The 20765-nt window shown below is 34.6% G+C and overlaps 3 protein-coding genes across 3 annotated transcripts; 2 read left to right on the top strand and 1 right to left on the bottom strand.

Annotated features, from left to right (window-relative positions):
• Positions 1-3928: 3928 nt before the first annotated feature.
• LOC142229269 (heat shock protein 68) lies at positions 3929-6291 on the top strand. Its single transcript, XM_075299839.1, has one exon. The coding sequence runs from the start codon at positions 4110-4112 to the stop codon at positions 6039-6041; it is 1932 nt and encodes a 643-aa protein (XP_075155954.1). The 5' UTR covers positions 3929-4109; the 3' UTR covers positions 6042-6291.
• Positions 6292-12441: 6150 nt separating this feature from the next.
• On the bottom strand, positions 12442-14722 carry LOC142229172 (heat shock protein 70-like). Its single transcript, XM_075299741.1, has one exon. The coding sequence runs from the start codon at positions 14540-14542 to the stop codon at positions 12635-12637; it is 1908 nt and encodes a 635-aa protein (XP_075155856.1). The 5' UTR covers positions 14543-14722; the 3' UTR covers positions 12442-12634.
• A 3384-nt stretch (positions 14723-18106) lies between these two features.
• LOC142229081 (heat shock protein 70) lies at positions 18107-20412 on the top strand. Its single transcript, XM_075299648.1, has one exon. It carries the CDS (start codon positions 18286-18288, stop codon positions 20191-20193), a length of 1908 nt encoding a protein of 635 aa, XP_075155763.1. The 5' UTR covers positions 18107-18285; the 3' UTR covers positions 20194-20412.
• The last annotated feature ends 353 nt before the right edge of the window (positions 20413-20765 follow it).

The following is a 20765-nucleotide window of genomic DNA, read 5'->3' as shown; positions in this document are numbered from 1 at the left end:
TACGTTAGTTAATTTAACTAAACGCGAGGAAAAAATATACTCAAATGAAGCATAAAGATTAACTAAATTCGTGTCTTCCACAAAATAGTTCAGAATTTCTTTAAATTTGTAAATTTTACCAAAAATGCGTCCATCGTGAACTTCGTATGTCACTAAAGACATTCTTGCAATTTTGAACTCCAAGTTTTTTCTTCAAACCACAAAATTTTCTTTAACAAGTGAAAAAACTTAGTTATGTCCAATAAATTTTCTTATATTTTTAGAAAAATATTTACTTATTTTTATGACATCGGCGTGATGCCAACGTTTGTAATACTGTTTAGTTAAAATTTTCTACAAATATTCAAAATTTTCTAAAATTAACCGAAAGTTTTCTTCCTGGTGGATTCACTGTTTTTTCAGTGTATTTAATTTGTTTTTTATTATATTAATTTACTATATTATTTTTAACAATCTCTCAGTATACCATAACAACGCGATTCCAACTAAAAAAACAACCCACGCGCAAACACATCGATTACATCGATGACAGGTATCGATTACAGGTAGATAAAAGAAATGTAGGAAATTTTCCTATATTCTAACAAGTGTGTTTCCTTAAGTTTTGAAAGGTTGAATACTTCTTAGTACGAATGAACTAAAATATGTTTCTATGCCAAGTGTTATTCGTATGTATGATAAGCTTTCTATAATAAAGGAAGTCAGAATTATCATTTTATAAGAAATCTTACTAAATTTGAGGAAACTTGGTTTTAGTTCGGTTTTTGTTTATTTTTATGAATGCTTTGTTATCAGTGAATAAAATTTTCTTTTTCAGTAGTAAATTCTTATTCCCAGCGAAGAAAACAGTATTAGTAAAATGCCATGTCTTATTCTAGTTAATGAACTATTCCTAACTGCTTTCAGTTTAGGATCTTTTTTACTGAAACAAGTAAATTTTATTATTTCACACAAAAAATTAACTGAATGGAAATAAAATGGCTAAACTAAATTGATGAACCAGAAAACCTATTTAGCTCATTTTGGATATATAACATCATGGTAGGATTATTTACCAAAAACCGTATCAAGATATTTGGAAATCTTTGGCCCCACAACAAAATTTCTTTTTTTATACCCTCCATCATAGGATGGGGGTATATTAACTTTGTCATTCCGTTTGTAACACATCGAAATATTGCTCTAAGACCCCATAAAGTATATATATTCTGGGTCGTGGTGAAATTCTGAGATTTGGCTTGTGCAGCCTCTAAGAAAAGCATATTTCATCCGATCCGGCTGAAATTTGGTACATGGTGTTAGTATATGGTCTCTAACAATCATGCAAAAATTGGTCCACATCGGTCCATAATTATATATAGCCCCCATATAAACCGATCCCCAGATTTGGGTTGTGGAGCCTCTAAGAGAAGCATATTTCATCCGATCCGGCTGAAATTTGGGACATGGTGTTGGTATATGGTCTCTAACAATCATGCAAAAATTGGTCCACATCGGTCCTTAATTTTATATGGCGCCCATATAAACCGATCCCCAGATTTGGGTTGCGGAGCCTCAAAGAGAAGCAACTTTCATCCGATCCGCCTGAAATTTGGTACATTATGTTGGTATATGGTCTCTAACAACCATGCAAAAATTGGTCCACATCGGTCCATAATTATATATAGACCCCATATAAACCGATCTCCAGATTTGGCTTGCGAAGCCTCAAAGAGGAGCAAATTGCATCCGATCCGGCTGAAATTTGGTACATGGTGTTACTATATGATCTTTAACAACCGTGCTAGAATTGGTCCATATCGGTCCATAATTATATATAGCCCCCATATAAAACATTCTCCAGATTTGACCTCCGGAGTCTCTTGGAGGAGCACAATTCATCCAATCCGGTTCAAATTAGGCACGTGGTGTTAGTATATGGTCGCTAACAACCATACCAAAATTGGTCCATATCGGTTAATTTCTATAGAAAATTTTGTTAAAATTTTATTTCTGTAGAAAATTTTGTCAAAATTTTATGTCCACTTTGTCAAACTGAATTATATACGTATTGGATCGATCTTTTTTGATTTAATATATACCACGTATGGACTTACATACAGTTTAGAAGATTGTGTTAGGAGGTTTTAAGATACCTTTCCATCGGCAAGCGTTACCGCAACTTAAGTAATTCGATTGTGGATGGCAGTGTTTAGATGAAGTTTCTACGCAATCCATGATGGAGGGTACATAAGCTTCGGCCTGGCCGAACTTACGGCCGTATATACTTGTTTCAATGTGAACTGTACTCATTTTAGAAAAATATAAACTATTTTGTATAAATTTAAGTTCAAAAAATTATTAAGGAACATTCCAGAAACTAATATCAGTTAATTCCATCCATATCAGAGTATACAATCCACTTCTAAGTAGACAACTCAAGTACAATATTAAATGGGGTAGGTAATGGCTTTAAGAGAAACGTACAATGATGCATGTTGGCAAAACTATAAAAAAACAGTACATGTGGGTTAATGGGTAAAAAGAGAATCCCTCATGTGGCAACCATTGCATCGCTGTAACGAAAGTTCTCGAAATCATATAACACAGAGTTCATACTACTATACACTATGAACGAGAAAGTTTTCGTTATTTACATTTAGAAACACCCTATGTAAAATCTGTTGTGTTTATCACATGTCATGTAACATACATATTTGTATAAGGGGAAAGCAGACTCAGGAATAAATATTTGTACATTCTTTTTTTAAAGTGTAGTGATGTTTAATTCACATTTCGGAGCAAGAATTAAGCAATCGACAACAAGGGAGAAAAAAAGAAAAATGTTTATTGAGAAAAAGTAACAACCTAGTGATTTGCAGGATTGGTCCAAACAAAATATTGTTTGTATTGTTCAAACATATAATTTTTCACCTTATGCATACACTGTTAGAAAAATTTGTAATGAAATGTTCATTGTGTGTATATATTTAAACCCAACCAACAAACAGTATTTTTCGTCCGTGTACAATGGGTTTTAAAGCAATTGTACATTCTGATGAAAGAAAAAAATATTGAATTCAAATGTATGGGGACTTAAACAAATTATATAGATAAATAATTCTATTCTGATTTTTGGGCAATTATTGTATGTATATATTCATAAAATATTGTTTTAATTGTGTTGCGATAGCCCCTAATTTGACATTTTTGTTTGTTTCAGCCAAACTAAAACATGTAATCGAGCTAAAACACAGCAGATAATGTTTGCTATTTCAGCAAACAGTGATTGCTTTCCCTTTTTCAGCAGACTTTTCTGCTTTTTCGATTAACATTTTTGTTTGGATGTATACTAGGGCTTCTATTATTATATTATTCTATTATACTATTCAAAATTTGGAAAGTTGATTTTTCGACTTTTTACAAATTTGATAAAGTCGACTTTCAGACTTTTTCCAAATTTGGAAAAGTCGATTTTTATATTTTTTTATAAATTTGAAAATCGATTTTCGATCACAATAAAAAGACAAAAATACACTATATGTACTTTTGAGACATATTTAAGATAAGGCAAATTTCATTAGGCTGTGGGAAATTTTGTAAGAAAATAATAAAATTTAACTAAAAACAAATATTTTGTTTGCTATGTGTTACAAACGGAATGACAAAATTAGTCTACTCCCCATTCTGGAAATTATAATATTTTTGCATGCTTCATATCTGCACGATATAGGGTGAATGAAAGTTAACTAATATTGCCCATCAGAAAATAGGGGAGAACATAGGAATATTGCCACACTCATCAAAATGTTTCTACAATGTTCAAGAAAATTCTCTCAGAACGTTCTCTTGAATTCGTATATTTGTGTGTGTGTGTGTGCGTTGCACAAAGAGTTGCAACCACTATAAATAGCCGTTACAGACTTCCTTCGCCAACAGTTCATTACAAACAATCCAAGTGAAAATACAAATCAGTTTTAAAATAAAAAAGCGACATATAACCAATTTTGGTTATTAAAAAAAAATTGAAAAGTATTATTAATAAAAGACCAAAATACAAACAAATAAAATTTAAAGGAATTGAAGAAATCATCTTTAAAATCAAAGAGTTTCCATAGAGAACATTCGAAATGGTGGCTATTGGTATTGATTTGGGCACAACGTACTCATGTGTTGGTGTCTTCCAACATGGTAAAGTGGAAATCATAGCCAATGACCAAGGTAACCGCACAACACCCAGCTATGTAGCATTCTCCGACACAGAACGCCTGATTGGTGATGCTGCCAAAAACCAAGTGGCCATGAATCCCCAGAATACAGTATTTGATGCAAAACGTTTGATTGGACGCAAATTTGAAGATCCCAAAATTCAAGATGATATGAAACATTGGCCCTTCAAAGTAGTTAACGATTGTGGTAAGCCCAAAATCTGTGTCGAATTCAAGGGTGAACACAAACGTTTCGCTCCGGAAGAAATAAGTTCCATGGTTTTGACAAAAATGAAGGAGACAGCTGAATCTTATTTGGGTAACACCATTCGTGATGCTGTGATAACAGTGCCAGCCTATTTCAACGATTCACAACGTCAGGCTACTAAAGATGCTGGTGCCATTGCTGGCCTCAATGTTTTGAGGATCATAAATGAGCCTACAGCTGCGGCTTTGGCTTATGGTTTGGACAAGAATTTGAAAGGAGAACGAAATGTGCTGATTTTCGATTTGGGTGGTGGTACCTTCGACGTTTCCATTCTTACCATCGATGAAGGTTCATTGTTTGAGGTACGAGCTACAGCAGGTGATACACATCTTGGAGGCGAAGATTTCGATAATCGTCTGGTGAATCATTTCGCCGAAGAATTCAAACGTAAATATAAAAAGGATATGCGTTCAAATCCAAGAGCATTGAGGCGTCTACGTTCAGCAGCAGAGCGTGCCAAGCGAACCCTTTCTTCCAGCACCGAGGCTACTATTGAGGTGGATGCCCTCTTTGATGGTATTGATTTCTATACAAAAATTAGTAGGGCCCGTTTCGAGGAACTATGTTCGGACTTGTTCCGCAACACATTGCAACCGGTGGAAAAGGCTTTGAATGATGCCAAAATGGACAAGAATCAAATCCACGATATTGTCTTGGTGGGTGGTTCAACACGTATTCCCAAAGTCCAGAACTTATTGCAAGAGTTCTTCTGTGGTAAAAGTCTTAACTTGTCCATTAATCCTGATGAGGCGGTGGCCTATGGAGCTGCCATTCAAGCGGCCATCCTAAGTGGAGACAAAAGCAGTGCCATTCAAGATGTCCTTTTGGTCGATGTGGCTCCCTTGTCACTGGGCATAGAAACTGCAGGTGGTGTTATGACCAAATTGATTGAACGAAACACACGCATTCCATGTAAACAAACCAAAACATTTACCACATATGCCGATAATCAACCTGCCGTTACCATTCAGGTATTTGAAGGAGAGCGTGCTATGACTAAGGACAACAATCTTTTGGGTACTTTCAATTTAACTGGTATACCTCCAGCCCCACGGGGCGTTCCCAAGGTGGATGTTACATTCGATATGGATGCTAATGGCATACTGAATGTTACAGCCAAAGAAATGAGCACAGGCAATGCCAAAAATATAGTCATAAAGAATGATAAGGGTCGTTTGTCACAGGCCGACATAGATCGCATGGTCAATGAAGCCGAGCGTTATGCTGAAGAAGATGAAAAACATCGTCAACGCATTGCAGCTCGAAATCAATTGGAATCTTATGTGTTCAATGTAAAACAAGCCGTTGAAGATGCTGGTGATAAGATTCCAAAATCAGATAAGGATCGAGTTTTGGAGAAATGTAAAGACACAGTGCAATGGTTAGATGGCAATACCACAGCTGAAAAGGAGGAATATGACTATAAAATGGAAGAATTAACCAAAATTTGTCAACCGATAATGACGCGTATGCATCAGCAGGCTGGTGGTGGTAGTGGTCAAGCACCAAACACTAATTGTGGACAACAAGCGGGTGGCTTCGGAGGTGGTAGCTACAAGGGTCCTACAGTTGAAGAGGTGGATTAATTTGTTTACTGTTAACCAGTATCATTTTTTTAAGATTGTTAATTTGTTTAATTTGAGTCTGGTTTAAGAACACATTACCTTTGAAAAATCATTGATTTCAAATACTTTCAAATGTTGCATTTGTATTTATTTATGTATATTTTATGTTATATTTTTTCTTGGAGCTGTGATTAAAGTATTGTATAGAATTAAGTAATAAATTTGGTTTTGATTTTTGTGTTAATAAATAAAATTAACTAAACAACAAAAACTTTTTTACACAATTATTTTTTCTGGGTGGTAGAATTACAAAAAATCTAATGGAGGTATTAAAATATTTACATTTGAGTAAGTGTTTGGTCACACTAAGCTAATATTTGAACAAAGTGAGTGTCAAACTTTTTGTCATGAACATTTTCGAAATATTTGGATAAAGTTTTAAGGAAACATCCCTATCGTGGTGTTATATAATGATCTAAAAATATTTTCGACGACGACGAATTCTTTTGTGATTTCTGTGAAATATTTGCGTCGTATGCGCTTTACAGACTATCAGTTATTCCGGACGGAATATCGGTGTTTGTAAAGAATCTTACAGTGTGTCGCATCGATACGACTTGTCGGCGATGACTAAATAATTGGTTAATGTGTTATCGATCCCATAAAGATGCAGAAGTATCGACTATGCCTTCGGACTTAACTTATAATGTGCATAATATATGGGATATGTTCGACACGAGCTCTGTCGTCCGAAATAACTGATAGTCTGTAAAGCGCATTACAGAACATAAGTTTTTCCGGACGGAATGTCTGTCTTTGTAAAGAATCTTACAGTGTGTCCAATCAATACGACAATTCGTTGATGACAAAATAATCGGTAAATGTGTTATCGATCCCATGTTATCGATAGATTGTTTTGCCTTTTTCTGCGGATAAACAATAAATTCGTTTGCTGTTACTAACGTTTTTCTTTGGGCGTACTCTTTCTAGAAATTAAACTTGATTTTGACTATTAGCACTTAATTACTATCTTTAAAATAGTCTGAAAAACTGTTCAATTAACAGACTTTGCTTGATATTGTTTTATACGCCGTGCAGACTATAAGTTTATCCGGACGACAGTGTTTGTGTCGAACATATCCCATTTATTGGCCAAGGCATAATCGATACTGCTGCATGTTTGTGGGATCGATAACACATTTACCGATTATTTCGTCATCAACGAATTGTCGTATGGATTGGACACACTGTAAGATTCTTTACAAACACAGACATTTCGTCCGGAAAACTTTTAGTCTGTAAGACACATTAGGAAATTTGTCTGGAAGAAAAGTAAATTTTTCCTATATATTCACTGGTCTACGTATTCATGTTATTTTCATCAACAGACAATTATCGCTATAGTCGTCAACGCACAAACAACTCTATACAGTCAACCAGCAATATTTATAAAGCATTTAAAGAAACTTTATTTAAAACAAACATACCCTTTAGTTGACCCATTTCTTACAAACAATGTACCAAATATAACTCTAGGGAACATACTTGGTATAAACAAAATGGACTATGACTTTAGAATGAAAAGTATTTTTTTATAGCAAAAATTATTTTTTGTTTGTGATAAACAGAGCAACGTTTGCGATATCCGTTTTCCAAACGTTTGTTTTTTTTACTTGCGTGTAGATATTACACATAAATATTGCTAAGATAAGTTGTCCCAGAAAGTTAGGCTAAAAGATGGGCTGAATCGATCCACGTCACGCTAGAAGATTGGCCACTCCAGACATATCAATCCCTTATCCCTTATAACCCGATCTTTCGATTTGAACACGTAGGTTAGTCTGTTTTTGCCAAAAGGTCTATCATTTCTGCTAATCTGAAATTTTTTCAGAATTTGAGATCCCTATACAAAAGGAAAATAATGCTCCATTCGTTCCATATTTTGATATAGCGACACATAGACCGATTCTTATGCGCTCACATTTAATCTATTTAACTAAAATTTGGATCATAGGTTTATTTTGGGCCCAAAAAATCAATTTAGTCGTTTTTTGTTGATATCGGCTAATTTTACCCTTCACCACGACTGTGGTACAGGCTATAAGTTTTTGCATTTGTATGAAACGCCAAGAAGTCTGAGTCGATTTAACGATGTCCGTCTGTCTGTTCGAGTTTGTGTGCAAAATACAGATCGCAGCTAAATCCGACCATCCTCAACCATTCAGATTTAGATATAGCTCCCATATATATCTTTCTTTCGCCCGATATGCAATTATATGGCCTCAGAGGACAGACTTCCAAGTATGTCAAATAGGGTTGAAATCGGTTCAGATTTTGATATAGCTCCCATATAAATCTTACGCCCGTTTTAGATTCATATTACCACCGGTGGCCAAAATTTCATCCCAATTTACTTACATTTTGCACTGAGTCGAAAAGTTGTAAACATGATTTCCATTTATTTTCCTATACATCTAATACATATCATTACGACCCATAAAACATAAATGCACTTTTGCGAAGTTGTTTTAAATTGACATGGGCATTAATAACTAAGAAAACCTATGTTGGGAAAATTTAATTTAATTTGATAAAAAAAGTTAATTTTTTGAGCGCTTCAATCAACTTTTTAATTGTAATTTTATTTTGGTAATATTTTTTCTGTGTATCCAGAGCTGAACTGATTTAAATCAAAGCAGTCATAAATACTTGAGGAAACTTTTAATTTTACTCTTTGTACAAAGTAAAATTCTGGCCTCTGGGACAATATAAATCGGGCGAAATAAATACACTAAAAAAACAGTGAACCCACCAGGAAAGAAAACTTTCGATTAATTTTAGAAATTTTAACTAAATAGTATTACAAACGCTTGCATCACGCCGATATCACAAAAATAAGTAAATATTTTTCCACAAATTCAAGAAAATTTATTAGACATAATTAATTTGTTTCACATGTTAAAGAAAATTTTGTAGTTTGAAGGAAAAAATTGGAGTTCAAAATTGCAAGAATGTCTTTAGTCACATACGAAGTTCATGATGAACGCATTTCTAGTAAAATTTACAAATTTAAAGAAATAATGAACTATGTTGTGAGAAATACGAATTTAGTAAAGCTTTATGCTTAATTTATGTATAGTTTTTTTCCGTTTTTTGGTTAATTTATCTAACGTATGCAAAACATTATTAGATTAAAGGAAACTTTCTCCAAACATAATAATTCCATGAACTAAAATAAAGTTAAATTGGCTTTATTGAAATAGAGATTTTAATTTGTTTTTAGTGTATGGGAGCTATATCTAAGAACATATTCATTAGAATATTGTTGTCAACTATTTCCCAAGCATGTCCGCGGTATGTCTGTCGCCTTATGTTCCAACCAGTTTAACCATTTCATTCATGAAGCTCCGTTAGCTAAAAAAAACTTTTATAACATACTATGGACAAATCTGTCATCTCACCTTAATGATAAATTCGTGAACGTGTACACTTCTCCTAATATTACCCAAGAGAATAAAACCCATTCTAACTGTCTTACAAGTTTATAACTAAATATAAATAACTTTTATTCGAAAATTTCCCATACAAACCTATTGTTGTCCAATTTTCGTAAATGTAAATCAATTCCATCAATAAATAGCAGATTTGTTTTGATCCTATCACTAGGAATTTTTTATTGCATTTTTTTGATGTTAAAAAAATAATACCTTATTCCTTAATTATTTTGTACACTAATGATTTTGGTATTGATTCAGAGTCAAATTTGAATTTATTCGTTTTTTCAGCTTTTTCTTCATGAGCTATCACAGTGCTTTAAAAACGTGCTAACGACAACTTAAATTTCCAAATTCAGACTCGACTTTAAGTAGAAATTATTCTGTGTATACGTTTTTAAAATAAAATGTTGAAAAACATCTTCTATTTTTGAACGCTATTTTGGTTTGTGGTCAAGATACAATAACACACAAATTTAAAGACTATTTAATTAATTTTAAGAATTTTTTAGAATTGACCCTAGCCTTCTTTCATGAAAAGATAGTAATTTTTAAGTTGAATCACTTAACTATAAGGACAAAACGATTTTATCGGCTTTTGGGCAAGGAAAACAGTTTATAACATATAAGAGAAATTCACAAATGCTATTATAACCAAAATACGCGTTCGTATTTTAAAGACATGAAATCTTTGGCCTCATGACAATAATTTGTCAGTGTACAAAGCAATTCACATCTACTATTTTAATTTAGTAATATCATAATAACTTTAGAATACGTATTATAATAAAATAAAAAGGATAAACGAGTCAAATGCTATTATTCCTAATAATTTACTGACAGTTTGTATAAGGAATTTGTATGGTAATAGAGATTTAAAGTTTACGATAACTTTTATGAATACGAGGAAAAAACTTTACAACAAGGTGTATTTGCTGCAAAAATGCCCGCATAATGGCTGGAATAATTAAGGCTTCAATTGAGCTTTGAAATGTGCGGAAAACCTTATTCTAGCAGCAAGAAGATAAAAACGAAGTTTTATCCAGATTTCAATAGGAACATGTCGAAAATAAAAAAAGCCAAAAATAGCTAAAAGGGTCAAGGCTAAAAGCTAAATGCATTTTTTCCCGCTAAACGTCTTCAAAAAAAAGCCAAATCTAGGGGGGAAAAAGCTAAATTGCCAACGCTGCATACTACACCCTCAAAAAAAATCGCTTCTTTAACATATGTTCCAAACATATTTTGCAGGAAGCACATATATTATTGGATACTGCCGAAACATTAATATGTTTGTTTTATGTGAACATATCATATGTTTGGAAGCATTTTGAGCCCAAAAATATTATGTGCTTGGAAGAATTTTTCCCAAAGACGATTGTGCTCATTGCCTAACATACTCGTAATTTTCACTTCCTCGAAATATTTTAGTTCTTGGCACCTTTTTCTGTAATACAAATAATGTTGAAGAAATTATTCACTTTTATACATTTTTTAAATTTTACCTTTCGCCTGCACGGAGAATCGAACCGAGGACTATACAGTTTGTAAGCCAACAAACTACCCACTGGACTACGTAGCTGTTATAGTCACCAGTAGATAATTATCGTTATAAGTTACACTTATATAGCATAGTTTGCAGCGCCCACGAGCCCATGCAAACATAACATTATTTAACAGAAACATACATTTGTTTGCCACGTGGACTCTCCAGTCAACTCTCCCGGTTTCCATCTCTATTTCTTTCTCTATACTCTCTCTGTCGCTTTGAATAAAATATCACAACATATGTATGTTTAGTCGAAATTTGTAAATTTATATATGTTTGCATTCACACTTATGATTTTTATGAAACATTCATGCCCCAAACATAATATATTCTAACATATTAACATAGATGTCCCAAACATTTAGCGTTAGTTTAGGAACACACCTTGTTTGCACTTAAATATATTGTGTTTTAAAATTGTGCCCGAAACACATTTTGTTTATATCGGAACATATGAAAAACATATTTTTCTAAGAGTGTATGGACAAATCTGCCATCTCACCTATATATCCCATATGCTGGTTGGGAATTAAACTGCTGCAAATTTTTCAGTTAAAGTTAACCTTTAACTGCCCACGTGGTGGTAAACTTTATCACCTCGCACACTTGATTACATGTATTATAAATAAGACGTGTGAAATAAAGTGCATGTTAATTTTTGAAAATTCAACATATATTCGAAATATTGGTTTATTTTTGTTAAATACAATGTGTTCTAATCAACAAATGTAATAATATTTATGTAAAAGAGGGGGTGAAATTTACCCACGTCCCAAAGTACGCAAAAAAAATGTCACCTCTTCAGTTAAAGGTTAACCACAGGAAAGATATTTTCATATATTTCATTTTTCCTTCTGTTAACTGCCAGTTGAAGCCTAAATGAACGTAAATATTCAAACGAATGCAATGAAGAATCCATTTTGTTTGAAAAAGTTAATTTTACCAAATCTCCAAATCTTTCCATAGTGGAGAGACAACCATATGAAATAAAAGAACTCATTTTTAAATAGGAAAAGAGATATGTTTGTTTCGAATTTATTTCGGCATAAGCCGGCTATCAATGTAAAACCTTTTTTCGGAGGGTTCAAGTGTGGTTTTTGTTGGGTTTAATAAACTGCCTGAATTTATTCTGATAATTGGTTGATAGTTTTGCTGCAAGTAGAGGATGCTGATGAGGAATGTGGTAATTCCGAAACGTGCGTCCATCCAACCATCTTGCAGTCTATAGGGCTTCGCCCAAATAAATTTGACAAACATTCTTTTCCTCTGTTGGTTAAGCTACACTGGTAGTTTAGTCAATGTATGGTTTTAAGCTGCAATAAAAGACAACAATAATGCTTAAAGAACAAAACCAACAATAACAAAACAAAACAAATGGAAATTCCATTTTAATATATTATTTTTTTTTTTTATTTCATTAATAAATTATCGAAATACTTCTTCTTTCCATCAATTTGTTATTCTACTTAGTCTAAAGGTACAAAATCTAACTTAGAATAATGGTGGGAATGATAATTTTTTACAATGAGTCTGTGTCGAGTATTTAATTTTTCTTAGATTTATAGTCTTTTAATTTAATCAACTTCTTCTACGGTGGGTCCTGTTCGGCCACCTCCGAAGCCACCAGCTTGTTGGCCACAAGATTCTCCAGCACCTCCATTATGCAACTTAGTCATAATTGGTGTACACAACTGTGTTAAACTCTTCATTTTATCCTCATATTCTTCCTTTTCGGCCAATGTGTTTGCATCAAGCCATTTGATTGTCTCCTCACACGCTTTTAGTGCTTCACTTTTCTCTTGTGCTGAAACTTTGTCTCCTGCTTGATCCAATGCCTGTTTCACACCAAAGACATAACTTTCTAAATTGTTGCGGGCAGCTATCTCGTTCTTCTGTTTTTCATCTTCTTCGGCGTATTTCTCAGCTTCATTGACCATTCTATCGATTTCGGCTTGAGACAATCGTCCTTTATCGTTTTTGATGGTGATGTTTTTGGCGTTGCCCGAACTCATTTCTTTGGCCGACACATTCAAAATACCATTGGCGTCCATATCGAAGGTGACTTCAATTTGTGGTACACCCCGTGGGGCTGGTGGAATACCAGACAAATCAAATGTTCCCAGTCTATTGTTGTCACGGGTCATCACTCGTTCGCCCTCGAACACTTGAATGGTGACACCAGTTTGGTTGTCCGAATATGTGGAGAATGTCTGTGTCTGTTTGCAGGGTATGCGTGTATTGCGTTCGATTATTTTAGCCATCACTCCACCTGCTGTTTCGATACCAAGTGAGAGGGGTGCTACATCGACCAAAAGTACATCTTGGATAGCGCTGCTCTTGTCACCACTTAGGATTGCGGCCTGTATAGCAGCACCATAGGCCACAGCTTCATCGGGGTTAATGGATAGATTAAGACTCTTGCCACAGAAGAATTGTTGAAGAAGATTTTGCACCTTTGGAATTCTTGTAGAACCACCAACCAAAACAATATCATGGATGTCACTCTTGTCCATTTTGGCATCGTTGAGGGCTTTCTCTACAGGCTGAAGGGTCTGACGGAAGAGATCAGCGCAAAGTTCTTCGAAACGAGCACGGCTTATTTTAGTATAGAAGTCTTGTCCCTCAAACAAAGCATCTATTTCGATAGTGGCCTCCGAGCTGGATGACAATGTGCGTTTGGCTCTTTCTGCTGCAGTTCTCAGGCGACGCAATGCTCTGGGATTGGAGCGTAGATCCTTCTTGTATTTACGTTTGAATTCATCAGCCAAGTGAGTAACTAGACGATTGTCAAAATCTTCACCTCCAAGATGGGTATCGCCTGCAGTAGCTCTGACTTCAAATAGCGAACCTTCGTCGATGGTTAATATGGAGACATCGAAGGTTCCACCACCCAAATCGAAGATAAGAACATTTCGTTCACCTTTCAGATTCTTATCCAAACCATAAGCCAAGGCGGCAGCTGTGGGCTCATTTATAATTCGTAGAACATTAAGTCCAGCTATACGACCAGCATCTTTTGTTGCTTGACGTTGTGAATCATTAAAGTAGGCTGGCACCGTAATCACAGCATCACTTACTGTCTGACCCAAATATGCTTCTGCGGTTTCTTTCATCTTCGTCAAGACCATTGAACTAATCTCTTCGGGAGCAAAACGTTTCTGTTCTCCTTTGAACTCTACGCATATTTTTGGTTTGCCACTGTCGCTGACCACCTTAAAAGGCCAATGTTTGATATCTTCCATAATTTTTGGATCATCGTATTTGCGACCAATCAAACGCTTAGCATCGAATACTGTGTTCTTGGGATTCATGGCCACTTGGTTTTTGGCAGCATCACCAATAAGGCGTTCTGTATCGGAAAATGCCACATAGCTGGGTGTTGTGCGATTACCTTGGTCATTGGCTATGATTTCCACTTTACCATGTTGAAAGACACCAACACAGGAGTATGTGGTGCCCAAGTCAATACCAATTGCTACCATTTTGCTCTTTGTTGTGTTGCAAGTTTTGATTTAATAAAATATTTAATTTCCTTTTTTCAAAATTTGTGTTACTGTTGCACTCGATATTTTCAAAACAATAACTTCTTTTATTTGTTGATTTATTGAGCTGACTGGCTCTTTCACTTGTTAACGCTTTGACTGTTTTTTCTTTACTAATGATGAAGAGAACGAATTGGCCCCTATTTATACCAATATACTCACAGCATCGTATCTTCGAGATACTTTTGTCTGAATATTCGTGAAATTTCTGCATGAACACAGAAAAGAGGCTTGTCAAATTAATACTCTTCAAAATAAAATATTAGAGTGAGAAACAGTGTGTGTGTGCGAGAGTGTCAAACAGGGCTGCCAATTCTGCCGATTTATCGGCATTTTGACGATTTGTGAAATGTCATCTCTACTATAAGGTAGGTACTATGTTCGGTTTTCGAGTTGAAAACCACTTTATTTTCGCGATTACTTTTCCTTAAATAATCAAAATTATAAATGAAAACAAACTTATTCCTGTAAAGTCTTGCCGAAATCTAGAGGAACAAGAAACCACGCATCAATTGTGTTGATTTGTCTGCTTTATATTGAACTGTTTTAATAAAGTAACCACGAAAATTTCAACGCGAAAAGCGAACATAGTACTTACCTATAAACGTTAAATTTTTGAACAATTTTGGAATACACAAAATACTGTTTTAAAACCATAAACTTTCATAAATTATTATTCGTTATGTGTCTTACAGGCTATAATAATATATAATATAAATGTGTTATCGATCCCATAAGCATGCAGCAGTATCGATTATGCCTTCGGACTTAACATATAATATGGCCAATATATGGGATATGTTCCACACGAGCACTGTTGTACGGATAAACTTATATGCCCATATTCATAATAATTTACTGACAGTTTATCGAATGAATTTGTATGGTAATAGTAGGTATAAAGTTAACGTTAACTTTTATGAATATGGGGGATAGTCTGGAAGAATTTTTTGCTCACAAAATGGACAATTCCGATTTTAACGTTATTAACTACGTTCTTAGTTTAGGGAGTTAAAGTTTTTACATTTTGAAGAAAATTTTGAAAATATTAAAATAAATTTGAAAAATTTATTTTCATGATTCTTCCAAACTCCACAGCAAACGTAGACATTTTTAAGCAAAAAACCTAAAATTAGATGATAGCTGTAGAATAATTTATTGGGTGGAATATTCTGTTCAAAAAATAACCTAAAATGAAATAACTCAAGTTGTTTTAATTAGTTTCAAAATATTTATTTTTTAAATAAAAAGTTACTCAATTAATAACAATATTTTAGAAAAATAGATTTTTTATACAAAATTACGAAATATTTTTGTTTAACCAGAAAATGATTTTTATGGTAATTTTAAACTGAGTTCTTTATATATTTATTGAAATGCATAGTTGTGTACATTAATTTTCTGTTTTGTATATGAAATAAATACTTTTGCTTTGTGTTTAACCAAAAAATATGTTTAATTTTAATATTATTTATATTGACGATTTTTAAAATGCAATTATGCGAAAAATCGTCATATTTTTATCGAAAAAAGTGACGATTTTTCTTGAAATTTTATTGGCAGCCCTGGTGGTACTGTTTGCAAATGAAAAGAGAATACGGTAAATCTCTTTTAGCTTTTTCTCTCTTTGACAAACATTTGACACTCTCGCACACACACACACTGAAATTTCTCCTCATCGCTTGCCGTATGTGGAAACTTTCTAGAAATTTCTCCTCATTGCGTGCCGTATGTGGAAACATCGCACAATGGGCCAAGTGTATTCATATGTCTGCCATCCCTCTTGCAGCGTTCTTATTTATTATTAATTCTTATTTATGTGATTATATGTACTTATATTCTTATGACAACGCACCCATAGAAAAAAGTCAGCTCAAAACGGCAGTTGGTGTCAGCTGTTAGTGTGTAAATATAACCATAGCGATAGGCGGTAGGCGAACACTTATTTACGTGTATTTCTTATGGGAAGCCCAAAATCCGCGACGGAATACCGTGACGGCTAGCGCCGTGTCGCTCAATTAAAACTTATTCTAACTCCTTGGCGAAAACTGGTATAGTGTTGCCATCACTTATCAATTTTTTTTAACTCACCACTAGTAATTGCTGTTGCCTGGACACGTGTAGATTATTTTTTCTTGAAATAACTCAACAAATAACAAGCCATTGTATGTTTTTATTCAACTTCATTGTTTAATATTGTCAAAGCGTGCTGTATTGACAACAAAAACGCTAGGAAACGTGAAAAAGGGAATTATTCGCCGTCAAGCTTATTGTATTTGCCGTTGCGGCAAAAATGTTTCGCCTACCGCCTATCGCTATGGTTATATTTACACACTTACTCGATTCATAGCCTAATGCGCCTTCCAGATTATAATTTTATCCGGACGACAGTGCTCGTGTGGAACATATCCCATATATTGGCCACATTATATGTTAAGTCCGAAGGCATAATCGATACTGCTGCATGCTTATGGGATCGATAACACATTTATATTATATATTATTATAGTATGTAGGACGCATAACGAATAATAATTTATGAAAGTTAAAGGTTTTAAAATGTTACCCAACAGATATTCAAGAAGCAAAAACAGTATTTTGTGTATTCCAAAATTATTCAAAAATGTAACGTTTATAGTAGAGATGACGTTTCTCAAACTTGTTACTCACAAAAAAATGTTATTCAATAACGAAATAAATTGATCCAATTTATTTTTTAATTGAAACGTCTTCATACACGAAAATGATAGTATCAATAACAGTTTTAATTGGGCATAAAAATTAATTGATTACAATTTCAATTAATTTGTTATTGATTCAATTACAGATTGAATTGATGACGATTTGAATTGAAAATTTAAAAATGAGGAAGCATTGACTTCTTTCACAAAAAGTACGAAAGTTTTTTATAAAAAGTACGAAAGTTTTTCATACAACTATGAAGTTGTAATATAATGACACATTTCGTTTTTTAATTAAATTCTTCGTTCTTTTACGAAGAGAGTTCTTTGAGTGTAGCCCATAAATTACAGTAATGTGACAGCAAATACCAAATCCAGTTTTCAGCAGACTTTTTTTGTATGGGCTTGTCATAAATATATGCCTACATCGAACAGATTGATTTTTGATTTGAAAAGGAGCCAAAGGGGTAATTTGGGCGAAGTGAATACACTTGGTCGATTGTGCGATGTTTCCACATACGGCAAGCGATGAGGAGAAATTTCTAGAAAATTAGCCTAGCTATCCCCAGAATGTGGTACCGTTTGCAAATGAAAAGAGTATACGGTAAATCTCTTTTAGCTTTTTCTCTCTTTGACAAACATTTGACACTCTCGCACACACACACGGCTTCTCACTCTAATATTTTATTTTGAAGAGTATTAATTTGACAAACCTCTTTTCTGTGTTCATGCAAAAATTTCACGAATATTCAGACAAAAGTATCTCGAAGATACGATGCTGTGAGTATTTTGGTATAAATAGGGGCCAATTCGTTCTCTTCATCATTAGTAAAGAAAAAACAGTCAAAGCGTTAACAAGTGAAAGAGCCAGTCAGCTCAATAAATCAACAAATAAAAGAAGTTATTGTTTTGAAAATATCGAGTGCAACAGTAACACGAATTTTGAAAAAAGGAAATTAAATATTTTATTAAACCAAAACTTGCAACACAACAAAGAGCAAAATGGTAGCAATTGGTATTGACTTGGGCACCACATACTCCTGTGTTGGTGTCTTTCAACATGGTAAAGTGGAAATCATAGCCAATGACCAAGGTAATCGCACAACACCCAGCTATGTGGCATTTTCCGATACAGAACGCCTTATTGGTGATGCTGCCAAAAACCAAGTGGCCATGAATCCCAAGAACACAGTATTCGATGCTAAGCGTTTGATTGGTCGCAAATACGATGATCCAAAAATTATGGAAGATATCAAACATTGGCCTTTTAAGGTGGTCAGCGACAGTGGCAAACCAAAAATATGCGTAGAGTTCAAAGGAGAACAGAAACGTTTTGCTCCCGAAGAGATTAGTTCAATGGTCTTGACGAAGATGAAAGAAACCGCAGAAGCATATTTGGGTCAGACAGTAAGTGATGCTGTGATTACGGTGCCAGCCTACTTTAATGATTCACAACGTCAAGCAACAAAAGATGCTGGCCGTATAGCTGGACTTAATGTTCTACGAATTATAAATGAGCCCACAGCTGCCGCCTTAGCTTATGGTTTGGACAAGAATCTGAAAGGTGAACGAAATGTTCTTATCTTCGATTTGGGTGGTGGAACCTTCGATGTCTCCATATTAACCATCGACGAAGGTTCGCTATTTGAAGTCAGAGCTACTGCAGGCGATACCCATCTTGGAGGTGAAGATTTTGACAATCGCCTAGTTACCCACTTGGCTGATGAATTCAAACGTAAATACAAGAAGGATCTACGCTCCAATCCCAGAGCATTGCGTCGCCTGAGAACTGCAGCAGAAAGAGCCAAACGCACATTGTCATCCAGCTCGGAGGCCACTATCGAAATAGATGCTTTGTTTGAGGGACAAGACTTCTATACTAAAATAAGCCGTGCTCGTTTCGAAGAACTTTGCGCTGATCTCTTCCGTCAGACCCTTCAGCCTGTAGAGAAAGCCCTCAACGATGCCAAAATGGACAAGAGTGACATCCATGATATTGTTTTGGTTGGTGGTTCTACAAGAATTCCAAAGGTGCAAAATCTTCTTCAACAATTCTTCTGTGGCAAGAGTCTTAATCTATCCATTAACCCCGATGAAGCTGTGGCCTATGGTGCTGCTATACAGGCCGCAATCCTAAGTGGTGACAAGAGCAGTGCTATCCAAGATGTACTTTTGGTCGATGTAGCACCCCTCTCACTTGGTATCGAAACAGCAGGTGGAGTGATGGCTAAAATAATCGAACGCAATACACGCATACCCTGCAAACAGACACAGACATTCTCCACATATTCGGACAACCAAACTGGTGTCACCATTCAAGTGTTCGAGGGCGAACGAGTGATGACCCGTGACAACAATAGACTGGGAACATTTGATTTGTCTGGTATTCCACCAGCCCCACGGGGTGTACCACAAATTGAAGTCACCTTCGATATGGACGCCAATGGTATTTTGAATGTGTCGGCCAAAGAAATGAGTTCGGGCAATGCCAAAAACATCACTATCAAAAACGATAAAGGACGATTGTCTCAAGCCGAAATCGATAGAATGGTCAATGAAGCTGAGAAATACGCCGAAGAAGATGAAAAACAGAGGAACAAGATAGCTGCCCGCAACAACCTAGAAAGTTATGTCTTTGGTGTGAAACAGGCATTGGATCAAGCAGGAGACAAGGTTTCAGCACAAGAGAAAAGTGAAGCACTCAAAGCATGTGAGGAGACAATCAAATGGCTTGATGCAAACACATTGGCCGAAAAGGAAGAATATGAGGATAAAATGAAGAGTTTAACACAGTTGTGTACACCAATTATGACTAAGTTGCATAATGGAGGTGCTGGAGAATCTTGTGGCCAACAAGCTGGTGGCTTCGGAGGTGGCCGAACAGGACCCACCGTAGAAGAAGTTGATTAAATTAAAAGACTATAAATCTAAGAAAAATTTAAAAACTCGACGCAGACTCATTGTAAAAAATTACCATTCCCACCATTATTATAAGTTAGATTTTGTACCTTTAGACTAAGTAGAATAACGAATTTGACGGAAAGAAGAAGTTCGATAACTTATTATTGAAATAAATAAATTGTTATTGAAATAAAAAAATAATTAATATCTAAATATGAAATTAAGAAATGAGTTTTTTTTACTTCATGTGGTTATCTTTCCTCTATAGAATTAAAGACGTCGATGGAAATATTGCTAAAATAAGAAGTAACAAATTGGGGCATGTCTACATTCCAAAGTGCGCTAAGTCTAAAAAGTGAATTTTACAGGAAACAAGAGACAAGTTTTGTTTTTTGAAATTTCACAAAACCCGTATAAGATAGAAATTCCCTTATTTGCGGTCTTAAAATCATATTTTTTATAATTTTTTTTTTACTATGTAGAAACTCAAAATAGGGATAACAGAAGGCTAAAAATGACTTAGACCACTTTAGATCGAACAAAGCTTTTTGCCCTTTTTGGATTGGACATTTTTTAAAACT

Source organism: Haematobia irritans, chromosome 1 (genome assembly GCF_050003625.1).
Source record: "Haematobia irritans isolate KBUSLIRL chromosome 1, ASM5000362v1, whole genome shotgun sequence".
In the NCBI taxonomy this organism is placed as follows: domain Eukaryota; kingdom Metazoa; phylum Arthropoda; class Insecta; order Diptera; family Muscidae; genus Haematobia; species Haematobia irritans.
Note: the sequence above shows the minus strand (reverse complement) of the source record. Positions and strands in the feature narration are given on the sequence as shown.